The sequence below is a fragment of the Erythrolamprus reginae genome, chromosome 9 (assembly GCF_031021105.1).
Source record: "Erythrolamprus reginae isolate rEryReg1 chromosome 9, rEryReg1.hap1, whole genome shotgun sequence".
NCBI lineage: Eukaryota > Metazoa > Chordata > Lepidosauria > Squamata > Dipsadidae > Erythrolamprus > Erythrolamprus reginae.
The window spans coordinates 46,514,941-46,540,201 of NC_091958.1; the positions used below are offsets into that span (position 1 = coordinate 46,514,941).

Genomic DNA, 25,261 nt, shown 5'->3' on the forward strand with positions numbered 1-25,261 from the left:
GGCCTTCTCCGCGTCCCGTCGACCAAACAATGTCATTTGGCGAAGTCCCAGGGGAAGAGCCTTCTCTGTGGCGGCCCCAACCCTCTGGAACCAGCTTCCCCCTGAGATTAGAACAGCCCCCACCCTCCTTGCCTTTCGCAAAGTCCTTAAGACCCACCTCTGTCGCCAGGCATGGGGGAATTGAAATATCTTCCCCAGGCCTATACTGTTTATGTATGGTATGTTGTGTGAATGTTTTTTAAATTATGGGTTTTTAGCTTTCTAATTATTGAATTTTTATTTTACACTGTTTTCTGTTGCTGTTGTGAGCCGCTCCGAATGTGCGGAGAGGGGCAGCATACAAATTTAATAAGTAAGTAAGTAAGTAAGTAAAGTAAGTAAGTAAGTAAGTAAGTAAGTAAGTAAGTAAGTAAGTAAGTAAGTAAGTAAATAAATAAATAAATAAATAAATAAATAAATTCAAAGTTGCAATGGCACTGAAAAAAGTGACTGATGACCAATTTTACACTTACAATCGTTGCAGCATCCCCAGTGTCGTGTGATCAAAATTCAGATGTTTGACAACTGGTTCATATTTATGATGGTGGCAGTGTTCTGGGGTCACATGATCGCCTTTTGCAACCTTCTGACAAGAAACCGGGAAGCCAGATTCACTTAACAACCATGTTACCGATGATTCACTTTAGCAGCTGGGTCAAGAAAGGCAGCAGAAATGTTGGGCTCAATTGTGATCACAAGCCAAGGACTATCTCTATGTCCTTGTGAGGGTGGCAAAAAGGACAAAGCCTGATGGAGCCTTCTCTGACCAGAGAGTTGGAAAGTGCTGCTGTGGAAGCCGAAGAGGGGACAGCTGTCAGTTGGTGGATATGGTGGTTGAGGTTCTAACCGCAGACTGTTCCATCCCTGCTGCGAGTCTTTTCAGGATGTTCTGGCAAATAAGTTGGGCTTCAGTTGTTGGCATTGTTAGAGTGAATACCAGGATGTGGATTACTGCCTAGATTGTCCTGCTCTGGAGCTCAGGTTGTGTTCGGTTTACTTGGGTGAGATACAAGATTAGGTGGCATGTGACCTTGCAGAATGAGAAGGTCCATCTGTCATCCTTCTGGGCACTTAGTGAGGAGGGGGTCCTAGAGCAGGGGTCTTGAACCTTGGCAACTTTGGCGGCTTCAATTCCCAGAATTCCTCAGCTGGCTAAGGAATGCCGGGAGTTGACGTCCACAAGCCTTAAGTGTTGCCAAGGTTCAAGGCCCCTGACCTAGAGCAGTGTTTCCCAACCTTGGCAACCTGAAGATATTTGGACTTCAACTCCCAGAATTCCCCAGCCAGCGAATTCTGGGAGTTGAAGTCCAGATATCTTCAAGTTGCCAAGGTTGGGAAACACTGACCTTGAGGATAGAAGGGAGATTAGATAGCTTGGGGGATAGTAGGGAGTAATAAAATATCAGAGTTGGAAGGGACCTTGTATAACCTCCTTATCCGACCCCCTACTCAAGCAGAAGGCCCGATACCAGTGATGGCTAACCTTTTTGTTGTCATGTGCCCAAAGCGCTCGTGTGACAGCATGCTTGCACACCTATACCCATAATGCAATGCATGTACCATCCTCCTACGTGCCCCAGCTCCGTACTTGCATCCTGCCCCCCTTCACCCATTTTTGACTTCCAGGTTGGTGCAGGAGGCCTTCCAGGCCCAAAATGGGGTGTGGGGGTCCCACATACACCCCTATGCCCCGTTTTGGGCCTGCAAGGCCTCCCCCACCAACCTGGAAGCCAAAATAGGGTGCAGGGGTGCCGTGCGAGGCCCAGAAATGCAATGTGAGCACACACACCCCGCACAGGTGCCCCGGTGCATGCGCGGCAGAGACCTGAAGAGCAGCTGGCAGGCAGGAGGTGTGTGCGCACGCACGGTGGAGCTGGGTTGGAGTGATGGCTGGTGCGCCCGCAGAGAGGGAGTCTGCATGCCATCTCTGGCTTGGGTGCCACAGGTTTTCCATCACGACCCTATAGCATTTCAGACCAACTGTGGTCCAGTCTCTTCTTAAAAACCTCCCCCGAGGGAGCAAAGTGATAGAACAATGTTTAGAAAGTGGATGTCCCTCTGAGTGGCTTATGTCAGATTTCCGGTTGATGGGTGGTAAGAGTGCAACCTAACACCTGGGGTTGCCCTTTGGGGAATCCCAGCAGTGATGGAGCGAGAAAGGAATGTCAGGAGGAGGACCAACAGTTTCCCTCTCCAATTGTCTCATTTAACAATTGGAATTTTATCTCTTGACTTAATGAAAAGGGGCACCTAAAGGGATGCATACCACTCCTTTTGATTTTCTCCCAACTCATTGAATTGGACTGCATGAGGAATTCTAGGATCCTTTAATGAATGTGTTTCTGTTAATTGTCATGGAAATTATTAGCAGAGATTGCTCACTCAAGCAGTTGGGTAATTAGCATAACATTTCCTTTAGAGGTTGAAATGCAACAAGAATCGAATAGTGAAAGGGCTGCCCAAACAATTTACTTTACAAATACGAAAGGTATCATGTCTTCTATGGCACTTCAGATAACTCAAAATGATTGAAAAGTTGCTGGAGTTTGGATTAAATGCTATTGAAATAGTCAGATATACAATTATGGTAGATACCCTGTTTCCCTGATAGTAAGACACCCCCGATTGTAAGACGTATCGGGGGTTTCAGGGCGGTCAGCTAATATAAGCCGTACCCCGAAAGTAAGACATATGTCTTACTTTCGGGGAAACACGGGGGTATTGCCGGGGGGGGAGCCTGATGATGTCGCTTCCAAGCTCCCCGCGCGCCCTTCGCCTCGCCGCGGCACCACCGCCTCTTCCCCGGCTTGGCAAAGCGAAGAACGGCGCTGGTCCGAAGTGAGCCGAGCGGGCGGCGGCTTGCAGCGAAGGCGCTCGTCCCAGCAACAGAGTCCTGCCGAGGCTCGGCTGCAAGCGGCCAGCGAGGCCGACCGGCTCCGAGGCGAGCGGCCAGAGCTGCGCCCTCCTTCGCCCGCCTCCTTTCCGGCAGGCAGATGGGGCTGCCCAACTGCGCAGAACGGCTCCTCCCCTCCAGACATGCTTCCCCGACACGCGTCTGCGGCTCCACGCGTGCACGCCGCTTGGAGCCCTGAGGTTGAACTTGGAAAAGGGCTCACGAGGCTCCTGTCCCGCGGCTGCCCTTCTGGACTCTGGGGAGATGCCTTCGGGAACGTGACCCTTTCAATTTTTTTCCAATGTAAGACATACCCCGAAAGTAAGACGTAGTGGGGCTTTTGGGGGTAAAAAGAAAGTAAGACACTGTCTTACTTTCGGGGAAACACGGTAGCAATGATAAGAGATGTATTATCATTAAAGGCATATTATCAACCATGGGGGGCTGCAATTTCATCGCAGAGGATCCAAGAAGGTTTGAAGAGGTGCTATTCTTTAAATTTTGAGTCAATTCTTGGGGAGCCGCCCCTGACAGCAGATAGTGTTTAAAAGTGGTCCATAGTTCATTACCTTTCTTTGTCTTTATTCTAAAACAGCCAATGTGGATAGCAGAAGATTAATAACCCACTCTACCAAGACCCTTCGGAGTTTTTGTTATTCACCAAATAATTTGACAAATAGTTGAGAATCTCTGTCTTAATATCTTAGTGCCAGATATCTAAATCCAACATTACATGTTTATTTCCTGGTTATTTCTCTGAATAGTAGTTCAAAATCAAATTACCGGATGGCTAACACAGGCAAAAGCCATAACAAAGAAGAAACAAATCAAAAGTTAACTGTGTCATCTTTTCAGATAATGTTATTATATTTTAATACCGCCGTACAGCAAGTGTTTGGTTATCGACTGTAACGTTTTATGAGACTGAAAATGTCAAGGCTCTCTGACCAATTGGAAAGAATCACAGAGCCATAATCCCCATTAAATTTACTGCAAGACACTTAATTGCCATGATTTGATAAAACATTTTTATTGCTTTTCCTTGGCGAAAACAACCCTCCACGGAGTTTAGCCATGGCTTAGCTTGCATTGGGTTTCTGGCAGTAGTAAATATTTTGGTAATCCATGTAACAAATAGGATTTCTGCTCAGCTAATGTCATTTGTACTTTTGGCAGCAGTTGTTTTTACAATTGCTAGATTCCCCCGTCCTCTCAATCGAGCCAAGATATCCAACACTTTTTATACTTTCTTGAGTCCATACAAAGAGCAGAAAACCTCCGGTGAGTTTCTTATTCAGAGTAGATTTCACAACCATTGGGCTGGATGCAGATGTTTGACATTGTAGCATGGTTGAACTCTTTGACATAATTGTAACTTAAATAGTTGATGTTCAGAGTTTTTTAAAAGATTAGTTACAGTTTCCTAATAATTTGTTTTTGTTCTTACTAATTGGCCTCTGCATGAGTGGACAAACAAGAGTTGCAATCTAAACTCCAATCAAGTTATTTTCTTTGTTTCCAAAGAAAAATTAGCCCAACAAACAAAAGGGTTTAAAAAAAATAAGGAAATGACTCGCCTTTCCTTATATTAAAAAACCGATGAAGCTTTTCCTTGGAAAAAGCACTTTTCTTGCTATGTCTTAATACAAATGGCATAGCTGCAGGTAGAAATTATCCAGTAATTTATTCAATCCCCACTGGTATTTATATTAATTCATTAAATAATTAATTAACAAAATTATATAGCTGCCCAAATCATATTTAGTTGACTCCTAAGAGCTTACCAATTTAAAAAAAAAATATGTAAAAAAAAGTCTGCTGATAGAGATATTGTATCTAACTTTGAGTTGAAAAATAAATCTGTATACTGATAGGTAGATAGATATCGTGCATTTCTTATTTTTGTAGAAAGGTCAGAAAGTTTAGCTTTTTCATTTTTTCCCCCAGAAGAAAATATTTTTCTTCTAAGTTTGCTTTCTTATTACTATTAACTGTTTAATCTCATTGGGGAATCTCCGTCATTTTTTGCGTAATGCAATATCTTGGTTGATTTGGAGGAAGTGATGGGAAACCGACTTGTAGTTGCAAGTTTCATATCTAAGAATAATGTTTTATGCAATATTTTACTTTTTTTCCACAAAGACCTTTTGCCCTTTCTACAAGCGTTTAGATTTTATTTTGCTCTGGTATAAACTAATGATTTTGGGCTATGAAAACAATTGTAATGCGTTTTTAAAAATATAAAAGATATATTGCATATTAAAATCATTAGCCTTTTAAAATATTTACCTTTTTCTGCCAGGAAAAAAAAGACAATAACATTATGGAAGGTTATTATCAATTGACAAAATTGAACGGGTCCAAAGACGGGCTACAAGAATGGTGGAAGGTCTTAAGCATAAAACGTATCAGGAAAGACTTAATGAACTCAACCTGTATAGTCTGGAGGACAGAAGGAAAAGGGGGGACATGATTGAACCATTTAAATATGTTAAAGGGTTAAATAATGTTCAGGAGGGAAGTGTTTTAAATAGGAAAGTGAACACAAGAACAAGGGGACACAATCTGAAGTTAGTTGGGGGAAAGATCAAAAGCAACGTGAGAAAATATTATTTCACTGAAAGAGTAGTAGATCCTTGGAACAAACTTCCAGCAGACGTGGTTAGTAAATCCACAGTAACTGAATTTAAACATGCCTGGGATAAACATATATCCATCGTAAGATAAAATACAGGAAATAGTATAAGGGCAGACTAGATGGACCATGAGGTCTTTTTCTGCCGTCAGTCTTCTATGTTTCTATGTTTCTATATATTTTAGCAGCAAGTTTACTTGTTTTTAGATGATTTTGTTTTTAATACCTTAATATTGCTTTGATTTTAATGTACTATGCTCTCAGGAAGCCACTAAAGGTATTGTGCATAGATTCCCAATTACGTATTTTAAAACCATTGCTGAGAGAGACAGAGACTAGCTTACAAAATTTTATTTTCCTATTGTAAAACAGATCCGGGGGTAAACATGAACATATAATTGGAAACAGATAAAAAGTAGATTGCACAGCAAATAAAACTCTCCCTTCTGTTGATCTGCTGGAACACTAATAAAATTGGGGATGCTATAAACATGTAGTTCTCCCTTAACTCTTTCCCTGTGTCCCTGATTCACCCCATACATAGGTGTGGTAGAGAATAGCGCCTTCCCAGAGGTTCCAAGTTTTGAACTGGAGAAACGCCAGCGAGTATTCTTGTCCCATTTCCAAGTTTGAGTTCTTAGTGCTGTTGCGGAGAACATTGATGGCTGAGATTGCCGTTGGCCTGTGATGCATTCATGAGTATTAATAGCACCAAGACAAGAGCATCTGCAAAAATTATGCTAGTTGGTTTTTTTTACTGATGTGTTCGTGTATATACCTGTTGATCAGAATTGGGAAACGCCCACGGTTCTGCAACACTCCGCGGCCTGCACTGGCTGCCGATCAGTTTCCGGTCACAATTCAAAGTGTTGGTAATGACCTTTAAAGCCCTACATGGCATTGGGCCAGAATACATCCGGAACCGCCTTCTACCGCACGAATCCCAGCGGCCGATAAGGTCCCACAGAGTTGGCCTAATCCGGGTCCCGTCGACCAAACAATGTCGTTTGGCGGGCCCCAGGGGAAGAGCCTTCTCTGTGGCGGCCCCGGCCCTCTGGAATCAACTCCCCTCGGAGATTAGAATGGCCCCCACCCTCCTTGTCTTTCGCAAATTACTCAAGACCCACCTTTGTCACCAGGCATGGGGGAGTTAGGATATTTCTTCCCCTAGGCCATTACAAGTTATGTATGGTATGTTTGTGTGTATGTTTGGTTTTTTATAATAAGGGTTTTTAGTTGTTTTATTAAATTGGATTGTTACATGTTGTTTTTTATCATTGTTCTTAGCCGTCCCGAGCGGCATACAAATCCAATAATAATAATAATAATAATAATAATAATAATAATAATAATAATAATAATAATAATAATAATAACGACGACGATACCTTCTCTGTACATTGGTCTTAATATTTGTGGTGCTGAGCTATGTGATTGTGGGAAAATAATGCCAACCTAAGCATTGTCCATTGTCGAACATGATTGTATGAAGCTGCCCTGCAAACATTGTACATTATTGCCCATAAAAGTATTTGTATCTTAGAGATTCTCTTTATCATAATCACTAAATATCCGGTGATATTGCCTGTGTTGTGTACACCCACTATAGTTGGTTCATGACTTATGGCTACAATTGAGCTCCCAATTTCCATTGCTAAGCAAGACAGTCCTGAAATGAGTGTTGCCCCCTGTACATCCCTTCCTTAGAATAGAAGAGAAGAGAATAAGAAGAGAATAGGATAGGATAGAATAGAAGAGAAGAGAAGAGAATTCTTTATTGGCCAAGGATGATTGCACCAAGTGTCTTTGGTGCATATGCTCTCAGTGTACATAAAAGAAAAGATACATTTGTCAAGAATCATGAGTTACCAACACTTAATGATTGACATAGGGGTCAAATAAGCAACAAGGAAACAATCAATATTAATAAAAATCTTAATGATACAAGCAAGAAGTTAGTTGCATTCTTGCCACAGTTGCTAAGCGAATCACTGCAATTGTGAAGCTACCCTGTTTCCCCGAAAATAAGTCACCCCCGAAAGTAAGACGTAGGAGATGTTTCATTTCACAGTATTCCCGAACAGAACATATATAACACTGCTGTCCATAAATTGCATTGCAAAACGTTGCATCAATCAGATTTAAAACACATCCAATACGCATCCAACATGCAGCTGCGTGTTTGGATGCATTTTTGCTGCAGCAGGATACAGGATATAATTCATTGGAAAAAAAAATAAGACATCCCCTGAAAATAAGCGGTAGCACATCTTTGGGAGCAAAAATTAATATAAGACGCTGTCTTATTTTTTGGGAAACACGGTAATAACAAAAGTAAAGTGAATCTGATTTCCCTATTGACTTTGCTTGAAAGGGCTTCAGTCGGAGGAAGCTTTTACAAACAGCAAATAATCCACTGGAGAGAAACCCCATAATCACCCTAAAATTGTGTTTCCATGAAAATAAGTCCTATTTATTTTGGGGGCCCAGAAGAAAATAAGGTCGGGTGTTATTTTCAGGGAAACAGGGCAAATGGCTTGAGAGCTTTACTAAGGATGCAAACCTTTTATTTTTATTTATTTATTTTGTCCAATACACAATGCATAGAAGAGAATAGACATGAGTTAATATATATAAAGAAAAATAAAAAATAGAGGAGAAGATATATGAAAGGAAGAAAATATATATGATATATGAGATAAAGGAAAGACAATTGGACAAGGGACGGAAGGCACACTGGTGCACTTATGTACGCCCCTTACTGACCTCTTAGAAACCTGGAGAGGTCAATTGTGGATAGTCTAAGGGAGAAATGTTGGGGGTTAGGGGTTGACACTATTGAGTGAAACCCTAGAATTGCCTGGAATCCGGAATGTGTTTCAATATCAGAAGAATTCTACAGACATGAAATGATTCACGGGACAAAAATCATAAAAAAGCCTGGACTGGGGGAAAAGTTTCAGTTCAAAGCAGGACCTTTCCCCCCGTCGAGGAATCTAACATGAGGAAAACCATATAAATGCCTTGAGTGTGGATATGCGGATGATACCCAGTTGTACTTCTCCACCCCATGTCCAGTCAACGAAGCAGTGGAAGTGATGTGCCAGTGCCGGGAGGCTGTTGGGGACTGGATGGGTGTCAACAAACTCAAACTCAACCCAGACAAGATGGAGTGGCTGTGGGTATTGCCTCCCAAGGACAATTCCATCTGTCCATCCATTACCCTGGGGGGGGGAACTATTGACCCCCTCAGAGAGGGTGCGCAACTTGGGCGTCCTCCTCGATCCACAGCTGACATCCCTATTTGGACAGGGAGTCATTGCTCACAGTCACTCATGCCCTTATCACCTCGAGGTTCGATTACTGCAACGCTCTCTACATGGGGCTACCTTTGAAAAGTGTTCGGAAACTTCAGATCATGAAGAACGCGGCCGCGAGAGCCATCGTGAGGCTTCCCAGATTCGCCCACGTATCTACAACACTCCGTGGCCTGCATTGGCTGCCGATCAGTTTCCGGTCACAATTCAAAGTGTTGGTCATGACCTTTAAAGCCCTACATGGCATTGGACCAGAGTACCTCTGGAACCGCCTGCTACCGCACGAATCCCAGCGGCCGATAAGGTCCCACAGAGTTGGCCTTCTCCGGGTCCCGTCGACTAAACAATGTTGTCTGGCGGGCCCCAGGGGAAGAGCCGTCTCTGTGGCGGCCCCGGCCCTCTGGAATCAACTCCCCACGGAGATTAGAACTGCTCCCACCCTCCTTGTCTTCTGTAAACTACTTAAGACCCACCTATACCGCCAGGCATGGGGGATTTGAGACACCTTTCCCCCAGGCTTATTATAATTTATGTTTGGTATGTATGTGCTGTTTGGTTTTTAATTATGATAGGGTTTTTAGTTTTTTTAAAAATATTAGATTTGTGCCAGTATAATTTATTTATTTATTATTATTTAGATTTGTATGCCGCCCCTCTCCGAGGACTCGGGGCGGCTCACAGCAGAGAAAAACAAATCATAAATAATCTGAATACATTTAAAACATTTAAGATTTAAAAAGAAACCCCATATAGTACATACACACTCACAAGCATACCATACACAATTTAAACATGCCCAGGGGGAGATGTTTAGTTTCCCCATGCCTGACGGCAAAGGTGGGTTTTAAGGAGTTTATGGAAGGCAGGTAGAGTAGGGGCAGTTCTAATCTCCGGGGGGAGTTGGTTCCAGAGAGCCGGTGCCGCCACAGAGAAGGCTCTTCCCCTGGGGCCCGCCAACCGACACTGTTTAGTTGATGGGACCCGGAGAAGGCCCACTCTGTGTGACCTAATCGGTCGCTGGGATTCGTGCGGCAGGAGGCGGTCTCGGAGGTATTCTGGTCCGATGCCATGAAGGGCTTGTTTTTATCGTTGTTGTGAGCCGCCCCGAGTCTTCGGAGAGGAGTGGCATACAAATCTAATAAATTATTATTATTATTATTATTATTACTGATGGTGAACTCAACAATTTTTTGTAATTTGGTGTCGTGAAAGGGGATCCCGTGACCTCAGGTCACTGCAACTGTCATAAATACATGTCAGTTGCCAAGCACCTGAATTTTGATCACATGGACGTCACCGTGTGTAAAATGGTCCTAAGTCACTTTTGTCAATGCCATTGACACTTCAAATGGTTGTGATGAACGACTGTAAACCTGAAGTCTTCAAACTTGGCAACTTTTAAGACTTGTGGGTTTTAATTCCCAGGATTCTCCAGCTGGGAGTTGAAGTCCGCAAGTCTTAAAGTTGCCAGGTTTGGGGACCCTTGCTGTAAGCCAAGAGCTGCCTGCACACAATCTCACCCTCTTGAGCAGTGAATGTACCCTGGGTACAATTAAACACTTAATGTTAAATGATTTAGTTCTCAAAAGAATGCAGCATTTTTAATTGTCAAGTAATAAATCCCTTTTCTCCCTTGCTAGTTCTTCAGCTGAAGCTACAGCAAAGGCGAACAAGAGAACAGCTGGTGGACCAGGGAATCATGCCACGTAAGACTAATTTCATTTTCTGCGGCTTGTGTAACATGGAGTGCTTAGATGTCTTATTAAAGATGAAAGGAAATAGATGATAACATTTAGTACCCGTCAGGATTTAAAGGGAGGATGACAACTCTTGTAAATATTACTTCTGCTAACATCTGAAAATTAAAGGAAATTAATGGAAAATATATTACCCTATTAAACCTGGAATTCATTACAATTAAATTATGAACAATTGGAAATTAAATAAGGGGGAAATGATTCATAATAATTTAATTTGATATGCAGAAACAAGACTATTTTTTGTGTCTGGATGAATTAAGAGGACCAAGCCATTGAGAGATTAAAAACAAGTCCCTCTTCTTATACCCTAAAGTTGGTAAACTAAATGTCCTGTGGCAGCTCTTTCTGTCAAACATATTATGCAGGTGTACAGATTAACAGAATTGAAAGGGACCTTGCAGGTCATCTAGTCCAACCCCCTGCCCAAGCAGGAGGCTTTACATCTGCCTCTTCCTAGGATCCAACTCACAACCTACTGATTGTGAGGCAAGAGCTCTACCTCTAGGCCACATCAGCTGTGTATGCTTGTCACACAGCTGTTTACTATGACTTAGGGTTAGGGTAAGGATTCACTATCTTTCGTTAGCCAAGAGTTCCACATTAATTTTGGGGTACTGAGAATTGCAAATCAGATATAGTTGTGTTCTTTGTTTTTCATGTGTCATGCAAACACCATCCTGTTACCTGATATAGCTGAGATTTGCCTGAGAAAAATATCGCTGCGGTGATAACAGATCCACAAACATGTCATGCTATATCATGGCATTAAATGGGTTGCACTAATTTGCTTCCCAGATCAGTTTGGACCCTGAGTTGAAAGATTTGTTTTAAAAAAAAAAGGAATTTTGGGTGGGTGGGGTGGGGGGTGCCCAATCTTGGCAACTTTAGGACTTGTGGACTTCAACTCCCAAAATTCGCAGGTCTTAAAGTTGCCAAGGTTGAAGACCTCTGCTTCACAAACAGCAGCAACCACATAACAAGGGAAAAAAATATTACTGGGATTGTTAGTTCATTATTATTGGGCCTGCTTGCATTCTGCCTGGTGGGGTGGAGTTACTCACAGTGGGCTTAGGATCCCACCATTGTCTATCATGCTATTTGTTTATATGGTGTTCTGTTTTGTTTCCAGCCTAAATCGTAAAGGAAATGCAATACTGGTTTTTTAAAATAATACAAAATATGAAAAGAGAGACTGAAGAAAGTAGGCCAGCATTAATTATCCCTGTTCGTTTGACACCAGGCTCCTGGTGCAACACAATTTTTAAAATATTACTATTATAGCTGTTACATAATTTGCCTACCTATGCTGTGATAAGAGTAGTTAATTTTTTAACCTAAAACAGTAATTAGATTGGTAAATATTAGATTTGTCACTATGTACTGTTTTTGCCATTGTTGTGAGCCGCCCTGAGTCTGCGGAGAGGGGCGGCATATAAATCCAATTAATCTAATCTAATCTAATCTAATCTAGTGCGAAAAGCCCATTTTATGTTCCTGGTCTTTTAGCTATTACTCCATATTTATGAAGTTAATCGGAGTATCTGGAATCCAGTACATAGCAGGCAGGGGGATTTCATTACAGCCAATCATTATGTACAGGTCAGTTAGCATTCTGCTAAGCCAGCTAAAACAGCCTGCTTGAATGTAAGATACTCATATACACGTTCGTGATCTCCTTGCTTCATAATCCTTTTTCGTTTCCTTGTTTTAGCTTTGAAGAGCCCAGCTGCGTTTCATGAGCAAATAAAAAGTTTGGAAAGAGCCAGGGTGAGACATCAAGTTTGAGCATGATTTTTCATTCTTTGCGCATGATTGTCTTGGATAAAGTGCTATACGAAGGACTTTTGAAAACAAGGAGAAATTGTTACAGATTTTTAGAAACGAAAACGTAGTTCATTCTATAATGAAATTGAGGCAGATCTAATTCAAACAACTCAAGCATCAGCAATAGCTTGATTAACCACGCAGTTCTATAGCCACTTTCAAAATTAGTTAAATTAATCTTTGCAATTAGACTTATGTACTCCTTAGTAAAGTGAGCTTCATACCTGGCCGTTGAAGTATTATGTTTGGAAGCCAATAATTATTCATGATATATTTAGTTATTAACTCTTAGAATTATTTTGGCCAAAGACCGTTATAGTAATCTATTTCTTCAACTTAAAGATAAATAATGGAAATTATTCATTTAACAGTTAAAACCAAGCCATCCTCTCTATAGTTCTAAACTTCTAAAGAAGCCTATATTTGAGAAGTCAAATATATGTTTAAATTATCACCTGAATTTTCAAAACCTATTAATGAGGATAACACAGTTATTTTTGTTTTTTTTCTTGAAAAAGAGTATTACATTTACTTAGAAACTAAGATAAATAAGGAAATAACTTGGTGATTTATTATTATTATTATTATTATTATTATTATTATTATTATTAAAATCAATTTCAAAAACACCCACAGTTACATGAACATTTTTAATGTCCATAATGTTTTATATTATTCTAAATACATGTGACTATAATATATTATAAGCTTTCGTGAACAAATAATGCAAGTTTATGGGAAAATACATATATTAATGCTGCTTAAAGTGCTCAGATAAACAACCACATTATAAGTAATGATGACAATTATTTTAAAATTCAAAATCTATTCAATAACACCCCTCATTTACTGGTTGCAACTGTTGCACATTTCCTAAAAACGTTAGATTATATAGACTAATTAACTTTGTATTTCTGTATAAAGATAGAATTCTATTTGTGTTATTGCTTTGAAGAATAGAAGCACACCATCTGTAACAATAAGTTTCTTAAATGTACTAAAACTTGGAGTATAAAACTTGACGAGGTTCAGTTTGCATTCTATACCTTGCTGAATGAATTACCAAGAATGAATTTTTAAATGGTTTAAAAATAAATATTAAATTTAGTTTTATAATATCAGGCAACATCTTGCAAAGCATTGTCAGATAAAAACATTGCTGGTGGTGCTTTGCAGTTTCTGTCAATTTCAGCAAAACTGGACTATTTTGTGCTTATTACCACTTAAGTGTAATGTCTTTACCTATTTTTCTCTAGACTGAAAACTTTTTGAAGCATAAAATACGCAGTAGACCTGATCGATCAGAATTAGTCAGGATGCATATTCTTGAAGGTGAGAATCTCCGTACTTTGATTTCCTATTTCCTGATTAAATTTCTCAATAGATAAGTGAAACCTTCTCGGCAAAAAAATGTAAGGTGGCAGCTTTACCATGTGTTTACCTGTATCTCCAACCCCAACAACAGGTTTTTAAACGGTGTGACTTTCCATACTAACTAAATGACAGTGGGTATATTCCAGCATAATATGGTTTGTTTGACTTTGGTTTAATATGTCATGTATATGAATCTCATTATTACAGTTTATAAACTGAAGTTTATGGTTTGCCTTATTGTGAGAACCAAGCGCAGCAAACAAGAACTGGATTTAAATCCCAGGTTTAAAATGATTCAAGTTTAACTAGGAGGGACTAAAGCTTAATTCATTGGAACTGTTATTTTTTATAGAATAAGTATCACTTCAGAATTGTTTGTGCCTTCTGGAATTCGGAAACTCTGGAGGGTTGTTTTATTTTTATTTTTTTTGGTTAACCTTTTTGATGCTGAGTGTCCCAACTGTGTGTGCCCCCAAAATGTAATGTGAGGCCTCTATGCATGCACCTCGCCCTGAGCATGTCTCCAGCGCATGTGACCTACCCCCCCTCACCCATTTTTGGCTTCCAGATTGGTGCAGGAGGCTTTCACATCCCAAAATGGGGCACAGGCACGCATGGTGCACCCGTACCCCGTTTTGGCTCTAGGTTGGTGCAGGAGGTGTTCCACACCCAAAACGCGGTGCAGAGGGACACGCACAGGCTCAAAACCCCCAAATATGAGCGTCTCTTCGTACATGCACCCTGTCCATGTGCAGTAGAAACCCAAAGACCAGCTGACCGATGGGAAGCGCGCCTACATGTACAGTACAGCAGGGCTAGGGCGACGGCTGGCATGCCAGCGGAGAAGGTTCTGGTGCCACCTGTGGCAAATGTGCCATAGGTTTGCTATCATGGTCCTATACTATTTGCTTTACTATCTCTATCACACCTTTAGGTTCATGCACTAAGCCAGTGATGGTGAACCTATGGCACAGGTGCCAGAGGTGGCACATGGAGCCTTATCTGCTGGCAAGTGAGCCATTGCCCTAGCTCAGCTCCAGTGTGCATGTGTGTGCTGGCCAGATGATTTTTGGCTCGCACAGAGGCTCTGGGAGGGCATTTTTGGCTTCCAAGAGCCTCCGGAGGGATGGGAGAGGGTGTTTTTACTCTCGGGAAACCTCCGAGCAGGGATGCTAAGGCAGTGGTAGTGCCATTGAAGGTGACGTTCAGTTCAATAACAGAGTTGGAAGGGGACCTTGGGGGTTTCCCACTCAAGACCTCCCTAATTCTCAGGGCCATTGGCTTTGAGAGATGCCCAAGAACCACATCTATCCATCACAGGTGAATTCTAGCCTTTGGAGCTGGGGTGGACGAAACACGAGCCTACTGGGCCTACCTGAAGTTGGAAAACAGGCCATTTCCAGCCTCCAGAGGACCTCCAGGGGGCACAGGGGAAGCTATTTTTGTCCTCCCCAAGCATTGGATTATATCTGTAGGCATTCATGCATGCACGATAGCGTGAACCCATGCTCTTTCGGCACCCACGGTAAAAAGGTTCGCCATCACTGCACTAAGCAGTGAAAGTGGTGTTTATATTGCAAAGTTTTTTAACCATGGTAGTTCTTTCTCACCCCCACCCCACAGAAACGTTTGCGGAACCCTCTCTCCAGGCCACTCAGATGAAGTTAAAGAGGGCTCGACTGGCCGATGACCTGAATGAAAAGATTGCTCAGAGGCCGGGCCCTATGGAACTCGTGGAGAAGAATATTCTGCCTGTAGACTCCAGCGTCAAAGAAGCAATTATAGGCAAGTAGGATTGCGAGGCCTGTTGAAGCGTGAAAATCAGAAGCGTGAAGTGTGTCGCAATGCCCCGTCATAAATGTGCCTCGGTGTCATTGTGACACTTCCTCAAGAGAGCATTCTTGGTTTGTCACTCCGAAAGTAGTCTGTTAAGACTGGAAACATAAATAAAAACAGACAAAAGGAAAAAGAAAAAAGAATATGCATGCATGCACACACACACACGCACGCACTTTGCACACACTCTGTGTGTATCTGCATGTGTGTGTCGGTCTAAATGTGTGTACCATAATTTTTTTTTGGATATTTCAACAAAAGCATATGGAATAATATTTTCCAGCCTTTCTGTTACATTGATGGAACTGATTCTATGATCATAACATACTGATGGAACACGTACCATCAGTCCAGCTTTGGCCATCTGGAGGGTTGTCCCCCATAAAAGAACCATCTTCTGCTCCACCACCTGCTTAATAAAGCCGTTGTCCTTTTCTCAAAAGAGAAAAAAAAACAAAATAATTGGAAACAATCCATATGTTAAGACCTATGGGTTAGAATAAAAATGATTGGGCTCACCAAAGCCTGTACCTCCAGTTGGTGTGTTCACTGATTCTCCACTTAAAAGAACATTTATTTGGTAACCGTTCAAAGTTACAGCAACACTGAAGAAAGTGACTAATGATCCGTCTTCACACTTAACAGCCATCGCAGCGTCTTCACAGTCACCTGATTAAAATTCAGGCACTTGGCAACTGGAATGTATATATCATGGCCTGAGCACCCTTGCGTCAATGTGATGGCCATTTGCACTTTCCCATGTTCACTTCCTGACAAGCAGAATCAATGAGGGAGGAGACATTAAATACAGGTGGTCCTTGAACTTACAACCACAGTTGGGATCACAATTTTCATTGCTGAGCAAGGCGGTTGTTAACTGAGTTGAGCCCGACTTTACAAACTTCCTTGCCATGGATTTTAAGTTAATCGCCAGAGTTGTTAAGTGAATCACACTTAAAATCCATGGCAAGGAAGTTTGTAAAATTGGACTCAACTCACTTAACAACCGCCTTGCTCAGCAACAAAAATTGTGGTCCCAACTATGGTTGTAAGTTCAAGGACCACCTGTATTTAATGTCTCCTCTCTCTATTACGACTTACTGTATTTTTCGGACTATAAGACGCACTGGTGTATAGAGGCACCAAGATTTCGAAGAGGTAAGTAAAAGAAAAATGTTTTATGTCATCCCTAACCCCCAGAAGCACTCTGGGGCACTCAGAGGCTTTGGGAGGCCTGCAGAGTGCTTCTGGGGGCTGGGGGAAGGCAAAAATGCCCCTGGTTTGGGGAAAGACAGCCCATTTTTGCCCGTTTTTCACAAAAACAACATTTTTTTCCTTCTCCCTCCCCAGCCCCCAGGAGCACTCTGCAGGCCTCCCAAATTCTCTGTGCACTCTGTTTTTGCGAAAAATGAGCCGATATTTCACAGAAATGGGACATGGGGGTGGGACTTCAAGAGGCAAAAATGACTGTATTCAATGTATTAAGATACACCAACATTTCCACCCTCTTTTTGGGGGGTGGGGGTGATGTGTCTTATGTTCTGAAAAATATAGTAGCTAAAAGAAGGATCCTTCTTTTTTTTTTCTTAGCAGTTGGTCAGGAGAACTATCCTCAAACATTGGATGAATTCTCATTTGATGAAGACAGCAGCGATGCTTTATCTCCAGACCAGCCTGGTAGTCAGGAGTCCCAAGGGTCAACCGCTTCCCCCGGAGAGCCCAAAACAAAAGACGTACCCTCGCCGGTGACTCCCGCTTCCTCAGCCACACAGGTACCTTGCCAGCCATTTGAATTGTTGCTGTCTCTCAATGTAAATCAAGCAGTTTCTCTTGCGTTGATACCGTGTTTCTCCAAAAAGAAGGCCGTGCCTTATTTTCTCTTGACCCCACCAAAAAACAGCTAGGACTTCTTTTTGGAGGGTTCTAATTCTTGACTCATCTCGCACTAGTACTCAAGGGAAATGTGCTCAAAAACATGGTAGGGCTTCTTTTCAAGGTGGGTCGTCTTTTTGGAGAAACATGGTAGTGATGTCTTTCTAGCTTCTGATGCAAATGCTGTCCCTTTTTATGTCCTTATAGCCCCCCTCCAGAGAAAAGTCAGAGGTCCAGTTTGACTCTTTGTCGCAATTAAGGAAAGAACGAATCAAATCAGACAGATGGATTGGTGTTTATGGTTGAGCATAATTAGTCTTCAGCTTATGTAGGAGCAGCGTCCAATACTTCATTAAAACAGGCTCTTTTCTATGATAGGAAAGCCAAATTTTTTCTATCCATTCTGTCATAACTGCTTCCTTAATGTTGAAGGTAAAATAACACTAGGACTTAGCAATAGCATTTAGACTTATATGCTGCTTTATAGTGCTTTTACAGTCCTCACTAAGCAGTTTATAGAGTCAGCCCTTTGCTCCCAACAATCTGGATCCTCATTTCAACCTCAGGAGAATGGAAGACTGAGTCAACCTTGAGCCTGGTGAGATTTGGACTGCCAAACTGTCGGCAACCGGCAGGCAGCAGAAGTAGCCTGACGGACTGTGCTCTTAACAACTGCCTCACCTTGGCTCTATTGCACCACCTTGGCAAATGTATTGTTAGCTAGCTAGCAAAAAAGAAAAGAAATTAGATGTCATAGAGTTGCAAGTAAATAAGCATTTCCCCTTCAAAATTATTATTAAACTAAAATTAGAGCCGGAGTGGCGCAGCAGGTAGAGTGCTATACTGCAGTTGACTGTAGATCTGTAGGTCAGCGGTTCAAATCTCATCACCGGCTCAAGGTTGACTCAGCCTTCCATCCTTCCGAGGTGGGTAAAATGAGGACCCGGATTGTGGGGGCAATAGGCTGGCTCTGTTAAAAAATGCTATTGCTAACATGTTGTAAGCCGCCCTGAATCTAAGGAGAAGGGCGACATAAAAATTGAATAAATAAATAAATTGAATAAATAAATGAGTGACTTTTGGTAAATCAGCCCATCTCAGTCTAATCTACTAGATGAAAAATATACTATTCTGAACTCTTTGGACAAATAAAAATAAAAAATAAAAAAAATTGAGAGGTCCTTTCTGAGCTTACAGTTGTTGTTTTCTTGCAGATGTTTCATTACTAGAAACTAGACAATATCATCAATGCTAGAATGGAATGGGATTAGCATTGATGATGTTACCTGGTTACAGGAGTGAGCTACTGCCTGGATGCGGGGGGAACGAAGTGGGATAGCGAAAATGGAGCTCCACCCCAGAGCACCCAATTTGCACTGAAAGATGTTGAAAGAAAATGCAGGGCGTCCTGCATAAACCACACCCACAGTGTGGTAATAAACATTTTGGTAGCCCTTCACTGACCACAGCCACCCTGACATGAATGATGTCAATCTAGCCACACTTACCATGGCCATCCTGGCACCCCAAGGTCAAACACACCCATCCTGGCACCCCAAGGTCAAACACAACTCTAATTTGATTTTGATTTTTGATTTTATTGGATTTGTATGATGCCCCTCTCCGTAGACTCGGGGCGGCTAACAACAGTAGTAAAACAGCACATAACAATCCAATATTAAAACAGTTAAAAATCCTTATTGTAAAACCAAACATACATACAGACATACCATGCATAAAATTGTAACGGCCTAGGGGGAAAGAGTATCTCAGTTCCCCCATGCCTGGCGGCAGAGGTGGGTTTTAAGAAGCTTACGAAAGGCAAGGAGGGTGAGAGCAATTCTAATCTCTGGGGGGAGTTGGTTCCAGAGGGCCGGGGCCGCCACAGAGAAGGCTCTTCCCCTGGGTCCCGCCAAGTGACATTGTTTAGTTAACGGGACCCGGAGAAGACCCACTCTGTGGGACCTAACTGGTCGCTGGGATTCATGCAGCAGAAGGCGGTCCCTGAGATAGTCTGGTCTGGTGCCATGAAGGGCTTTATAGGTCATAACCAACACTTTGAATTGTGACCGGAAACTGATGGGCAAGCAATGCAGACTGCGGAGTGTTGGTGTAACATGGGCATATTTGGGGAAGCCCATGATTGCTCTCGCAGCTGCATTCTGCACGACCTGAAGTTTTCAAACACTTTTCAAAGGTAGCCCCATGTAGAGAGCATTACAGTAGTCGAGCCTCGAGGTGATAAGGGCATGAGTAATGTTACCCTCAATGAAATTGAGTTTGTACCTCTGCTCTATGTGTAAGGATGGGCTGCTGCTCGGACGGGGGAGAACGCAGTGGGCTAGCTCTTCACTGCCTAGTTGGGTCACAAAACATCTTTAAGAAAACAACCAAGCTCAGAGAATACCATTTCAACCCTGAGCTTCAAGTAGTCTCCATTATTGGTATGATCAAAATTTTATATGACTTTCAGGATTAAAAACAGAGATAAGGCATACAGATGCTCCTAAATTTATTTTAAGGAAAATAAAAGGCTATTGCACAGACATTTCATAATTCTGTTTGGATTATTATTGAATAATCATAATTAATTTTTTTCCATACATTGCTTTTCGTGAAAAATTCAGAATTTCGTCTGATTTCAGGGAATACAGATATTATGAAATATCACGAAATCACTTTGGAAAGGGGGCACCTACTGTATATTGAAAAATGTTTAAATAGCCTTTTCTCATTTTCTGCGCCTCTCAGTATCCCCCCTTAGCAATACCTGGAACTGACTTTCTGAAGCCACCTGTCACCGATCAGCATGTCACACGCACAACGACAGCTGCTCCTCTAACCACAAATTCTGTGACTGCCACAAAACACTGCAGTGGGCCAACACTAATAAAGGTAGGAAAGAATAAAACCAATGGGGGTTGGCTTAATTATACCGCTTTCCTTGGCAAAAATGAACATTTTAAACCAGGAATAATAACATATATAATTAGTTGGGTAAGAGCTTTTTAAACCTTTAGGAGGGAAAACCCACATGTATGCATTGGCAAGCAAGCATGAAATCCTCATCACCATCCCATCTCTGCAGTAACTATTAATCATTTTCCTAAACTAAATATTTTTTAACCTTGGCTATTGATATTATAAATAGCATAACTGTATTTTTCAGAATGTCGCCAACCGGATTAGCGGTTTTGCAGATGAATAAAGGAAAGGAGCTACATCTGCCAGTTTTTATAGCATTGTTTTTATAAGATATCACACTGAATTGAGTAGACCAAAGGGTGACATCACCCTTAAGTTATGCTGACTTTTGCTGGAGTCCTTACCTTGTAACGCTAAGCTTTAACACTTAAATTAGAATAGAATAGAATAGAATAGAATTTTTATTGGCCAAGTGTGATTGGACACACAAGGAATTTGTCTTGGTGCATATGTTCTCAACGTACATAAAATAAAATATACATTTGTCAAGAATCATCTGGTACAACACTTAATGGTTGTCATAGGGGTCAAATAAGCAATGAAGAAGCAATATTAATAAAAATCTTAGGATATACGCAACAAGTTACAGTCATACAGTCAACATGGGAGGAAATGGGTGATAGGAATGATGAGAAAAACTAGTAGAATAGAAGTGCAGATTTAGTAGAAAGTAAATTGGAATTTAAGAGACACTGATCTAAATTTTAGGATAATAATTTTTGATTGATGAAGCAAAGCTACAGTTCTGGCAGCCTACATTATTTATATACTAATGTTTCTGCCTCAATAATTAGCAGTATTTTTCTCTCTGTAAGATTGTTTGCTCTGCTAAGGGTGTGTATGTGGGGGTGGGTGGGTAGTTAAGCGAAATAGTTAAGAGCAGCTGCTAAAATGAAAAGAATTTGCTAAGACAGCTTAAAAGATAATCGTCTTCTGGATTATAGTCAGATACCGAATTCAATTCCAGAATTCTCACCGTCAAAGCTATAAATATACTTCTTTTCCCGATCCAGTGAAGTATAACAGTTTCTATACAGGTAGTCCATCAACTTAACAAACAATTTGAAGTTACAACAGAGCTCAGAAAAAATAAACTGACAACTGATCCTAACACTTAAAACCATGGCAGCATCTGGCAATCAGCATGTGTTGACGCTGGTTGCTGTCTCCTAGGAATATGTGATTTTTCAATCTTTCCAGCCAGCTTCCAGTGAGCAAAATTAATGGGAGAATGCGGGTTTGTTTAACAACTGCATGGTTCACTTAGCAATTGTACTGATTTGCTTTACAACCATGGCAAAAAAAAAAGGGTGTGTGTGTGTGTAAAAATTGGGTACAGTCGCCTTCCTTAGCAGCAGAAATTCAGATCTTTCCTTGTAGTTGTAGATCAAGGATTACCTGTATTAAGTCAAATCCATACACAGCTATGAACCACTCACTCAGTGGCTTTGGGCCAATCATTACTGTTTCATATATACTTGTAGTTCTGGGGATGAAATTGGAGAGCCTCTTGAGTTTTTGGAGAAAAGAAACATCCATGTAACGCTGGAGTCTTCCAAACTTGGCAACTTTAAGCCTTGTGGACTTCCAATTCCCAGAATTCCCTAATCAGCATGGGGGATTCTGGGAGTTGAAGTCCATAAGTCTTAACGTTGCCAAGTTTGGAAGCCCCCGATCTAACAACAAAATAAAATCTCTACTGTAGCACAGAATATAAGTTTTTGGATTTAGCATCAGCTCTGGATCAAACCACAGCTTTTTATTTTCTCTCTGCAAATAGCAACCTCACCCCAAGAACCCCAACGACAGACCTCGGAGCAAGAAATCCAAAGAACCAAAGCCCAGAGTGAAGAAACTGAAGTACCACCAGTATATCCCCCCTGATCAGAAACTAGAGAAAAACGAGCCCCCGATGGACTCCAACTACGCTCGTTTGTTGCAGCAGCAACAACTATTCTTGCAACTTCAAATTCTGAGCCAACAGCAACAACATTACAATTACCAGACAATTCTTCCCGCACCACTCAAGTAGGTGAATCTTGGACAGTTTTTGACTTCTTTGGTTTCCTCATCTCTCCCTCCCCACTTTTTTTTTTTGCCCTTGAAAAAAGGGCAAGGAGCAATTAATTTTTGAGCTCAATCCTGGTCTATCCACTTCCATTTCCTCATTGCAGTTTAGTCTGCGAAGTTATGTTAACGGAATAAAATAATTCTTCAAAGCTAAACAAGATTACTGTCAGTGTTCCAAATAACATCCGAGAAATAAATTAGAGTCCAAACCTTGGTCTTCTTCCAAGTTCAAATTTATTGACAGAGCCATGTTGGTTACGAACTATAACCAACCCAATACAGTGATACCTTGTCTTACAAACTTAATTGGTTCCGGGATGAGGTTCTTAAGGTGAAAAGTTTGTAAGACGAAACAATGTTTTCCATAGGAATCAATGGAAAAGCAATAAATGCGTGCAAGCCCAAAATTCACCCCTTTTTGCCAACCGAAATCGCAGCATCGCAAAAACACCAAAGTCCTCGAAACCCCATCTCCGGACCTCTGTGTTTTTGCGATGCTGCGATTTCATTGAGGCTCCACTCGCTGGGAAACCCCACCTCCGGACTTCCGTCGCCAGCGAAGCGCCCGTTTTTGTGCTGCTGGGATTCCCCTGCTGGGACTCTCCTGCAGCATCACAAAAACACGGAAGTCCGGAGGTGGGGTTTCCCATGGAGGGGAGCCTCAGGGGACTCCCAGCAGCGCAAAAACGGGTGCTTCGCTGGCAATGGAAGTCCGGAGGCGAGGCATCCCAGTGGCGGTGGTGGGTTTGTAAGGTGAAAATAGTTTGTAAGAAGAGGCAAAAAAATCTTAAACCCCGAGTTTGTATCTCGAAAGGTTTGTATGATGAGGCGTTTGTAAGACGAGGTATCACTGTACTAACTTTTCTTACAGTTCACTCAGGTTAAGGTTCATCCCTTGTCCCCACACCCACAAGTTCATCACATGGACCACTCCGGTGCTCAATCTTCCCCTGTACTTCCGGCTGGTGCTGAACAAAAGATGACCTTGAATCTCTAGAAATAATTGGTTGTGGCTAGTATTTTTCCCTCTCATGTAACCACCCCTCCCCAATTCCCACAGTACTATTCTACTTGTGGCAGGCCAAAGTCTCTAACTTAAAACGATGGCTTTGGCCTGGCAATTACTTTGAAGCTTTAAAATTACATTTCTGTACGCCAACCCAGTTAAAATAGATAAAATACTTGGCGGCTAAAGAGGGGGAAAAAATTGGCAGCACAATGTTGAAAGAAATGGATGGGAAAGATAAATTTGGTTTTGAAGGTTGATTTTGTCTCCCCCCCCCCCTCTTTTCTTTGAAGACAAATAAATGACAAACAGGGCAACACTGGGAATGTATCACTCAATGCTTTGAACAACAACATCTCTTCGGTAGCTGTCAGCACATCCAGATCGAACACTAATATTTCAAATAGAAAGCCAGGACCTCTTCCTCCTAGCTTGGATGATTTGAAGGTAAAAAAATAAATAAATTAATAAGTGCAGTATGAAATATCTTCCAAAGGTCCTAAAAATTGTGTTACCCTAACTCAATGATGGCATATCTGTTGACACATGAGCCGTTGCTTAGCTTAGCTCCAACGTGCATGTGTGTTCCAGCCAGCTGATTTTTGGCTCTCACAGAGGCTCTGGGAGGGCGTTTTTGGCTTCCAGAGAGCCTCCGGGAGGGCATTTTTACCCTCCCCTGGCTCCAGGGAAGCCAGAAGCTGGAAAACAGTCTGTTTTTGGCCTCCAGAGGGCCTCCATAGGGTGGGGGAAACTGTTTTCGTCCTCCCCAGACATTGAATTATGAGTGTGGGTACTCAAGCATGCTTGATAACATACCGCCCTAACTCATCTGTCTTTCGAATCATTTTATTTTTTGCCAGTTCATCCCGCTGCCAGCATCACCCGCTTCAGCACCAAAAATGATCGAAATGTGGTATTGTTTTCAGTTTACCAAAAAATGTAGCCCTAGACGTAGAGCAGGAGGGTCAAACTCAAGGCCTGCAGGCCAGATCCAGCCCACATGATGCTTAAATCTGGCCCGTGGGGCTGCCCCGGAAACAGTGAAGGACGGTCCTGCAGTGCCTCTGCCAGCGAAAATGGAGCTCTGTTTCTGCTGGCAGAGGTTTGCCGGAGGCCATTGCAGTAAAAAAACGGAGCTGGGGAACCTGTTTTCTTTGCCAGACCGCTCGGGCCACCACAGGCATTCTGACACGAGTGATGTTGAGTGATGTTGACTGGCCCTGTCCCCTGGCTAGGTGCCCCCTCCCCTCCAGAGGCCAAACACAACCCTGATGTGACCTTCAAGGAAATCAAGTTTGACACCCCTGATCTAGAGTGTCTCCCATATATTTCTGCAAGCCAAATTTCAGTGGGAAATGATACAGGCTCTCAGGTATGGAGGACGGCAAAGGAATCATTCGCACTTCACAAGTGGGTGGGGGCTGTGTGTTGTTTTTGTGTTTCTTTTTTTGCACGATGCCCAAACATGCTCTCTTGTTCTAACACAAACAGGGAAGGTAGATCACCATGGATCCTGTAAATTACAGGTCCGAGCCGGAGTTAAAACGACAGAGGAGATTGCTCTGTACAGATAGACTTCAGTCGTGATCTTTTAGTTTATCTTGTCTGTAGCGGTTATTAAGTGGATAAATGGGATCGGATAGCAGAACA

At 42.0% G+C, this 25,261-nt stretch overlaps 1 protein-coding gene across 4 annotated transcripts in view; it reads left to right on the plus strand.

The window, feature by feature from the left end:
- Positions 1–25,261, plus strand: part of MRTFB (myocardin related transcription factor B) — a 114,045-nt gene that overhangs the window by 68,586 nt on the left and 20,198 nt on the right. For 2 of the 4 annotated variants that reach the window (XM_070761111.1, XM_070761113.1), the window contains 8 exons: positions 10,525–10,590; positions 12,356–12,411; positions 13,725–13,800; positions 15,466–15,627; positions 17,269–17,450; positions 20,302–20,445; positions 22,316–22,563; positions 23,905–24,058. In XM_070761111.1, coding sequence (XP_070617212.1) covers positions 10,525–10,590; positions 12,356–12,411; positions 13,725–13,800; positions 15,466–15,627; positions 17,269–17,450; positions 20,302–20,445; positions 22,316–22,563; positions 23,905–24,058 — 1,088 coding nt within the window. The remainder of the gene's footprint in view (positions 1–10,524; positions 10,591–12,355; positions 12,412–13,724; positions 13,801–15,465; positions 15,628–17,268; positions 17,451–20,301; positions 20,446–22,315; positions 22,564–23,904; positions 24,059–25,261) is intronic. The other 2 variants (XM_070761112.1, XM_070761114.1) reach the window with 1 other exon arrangement.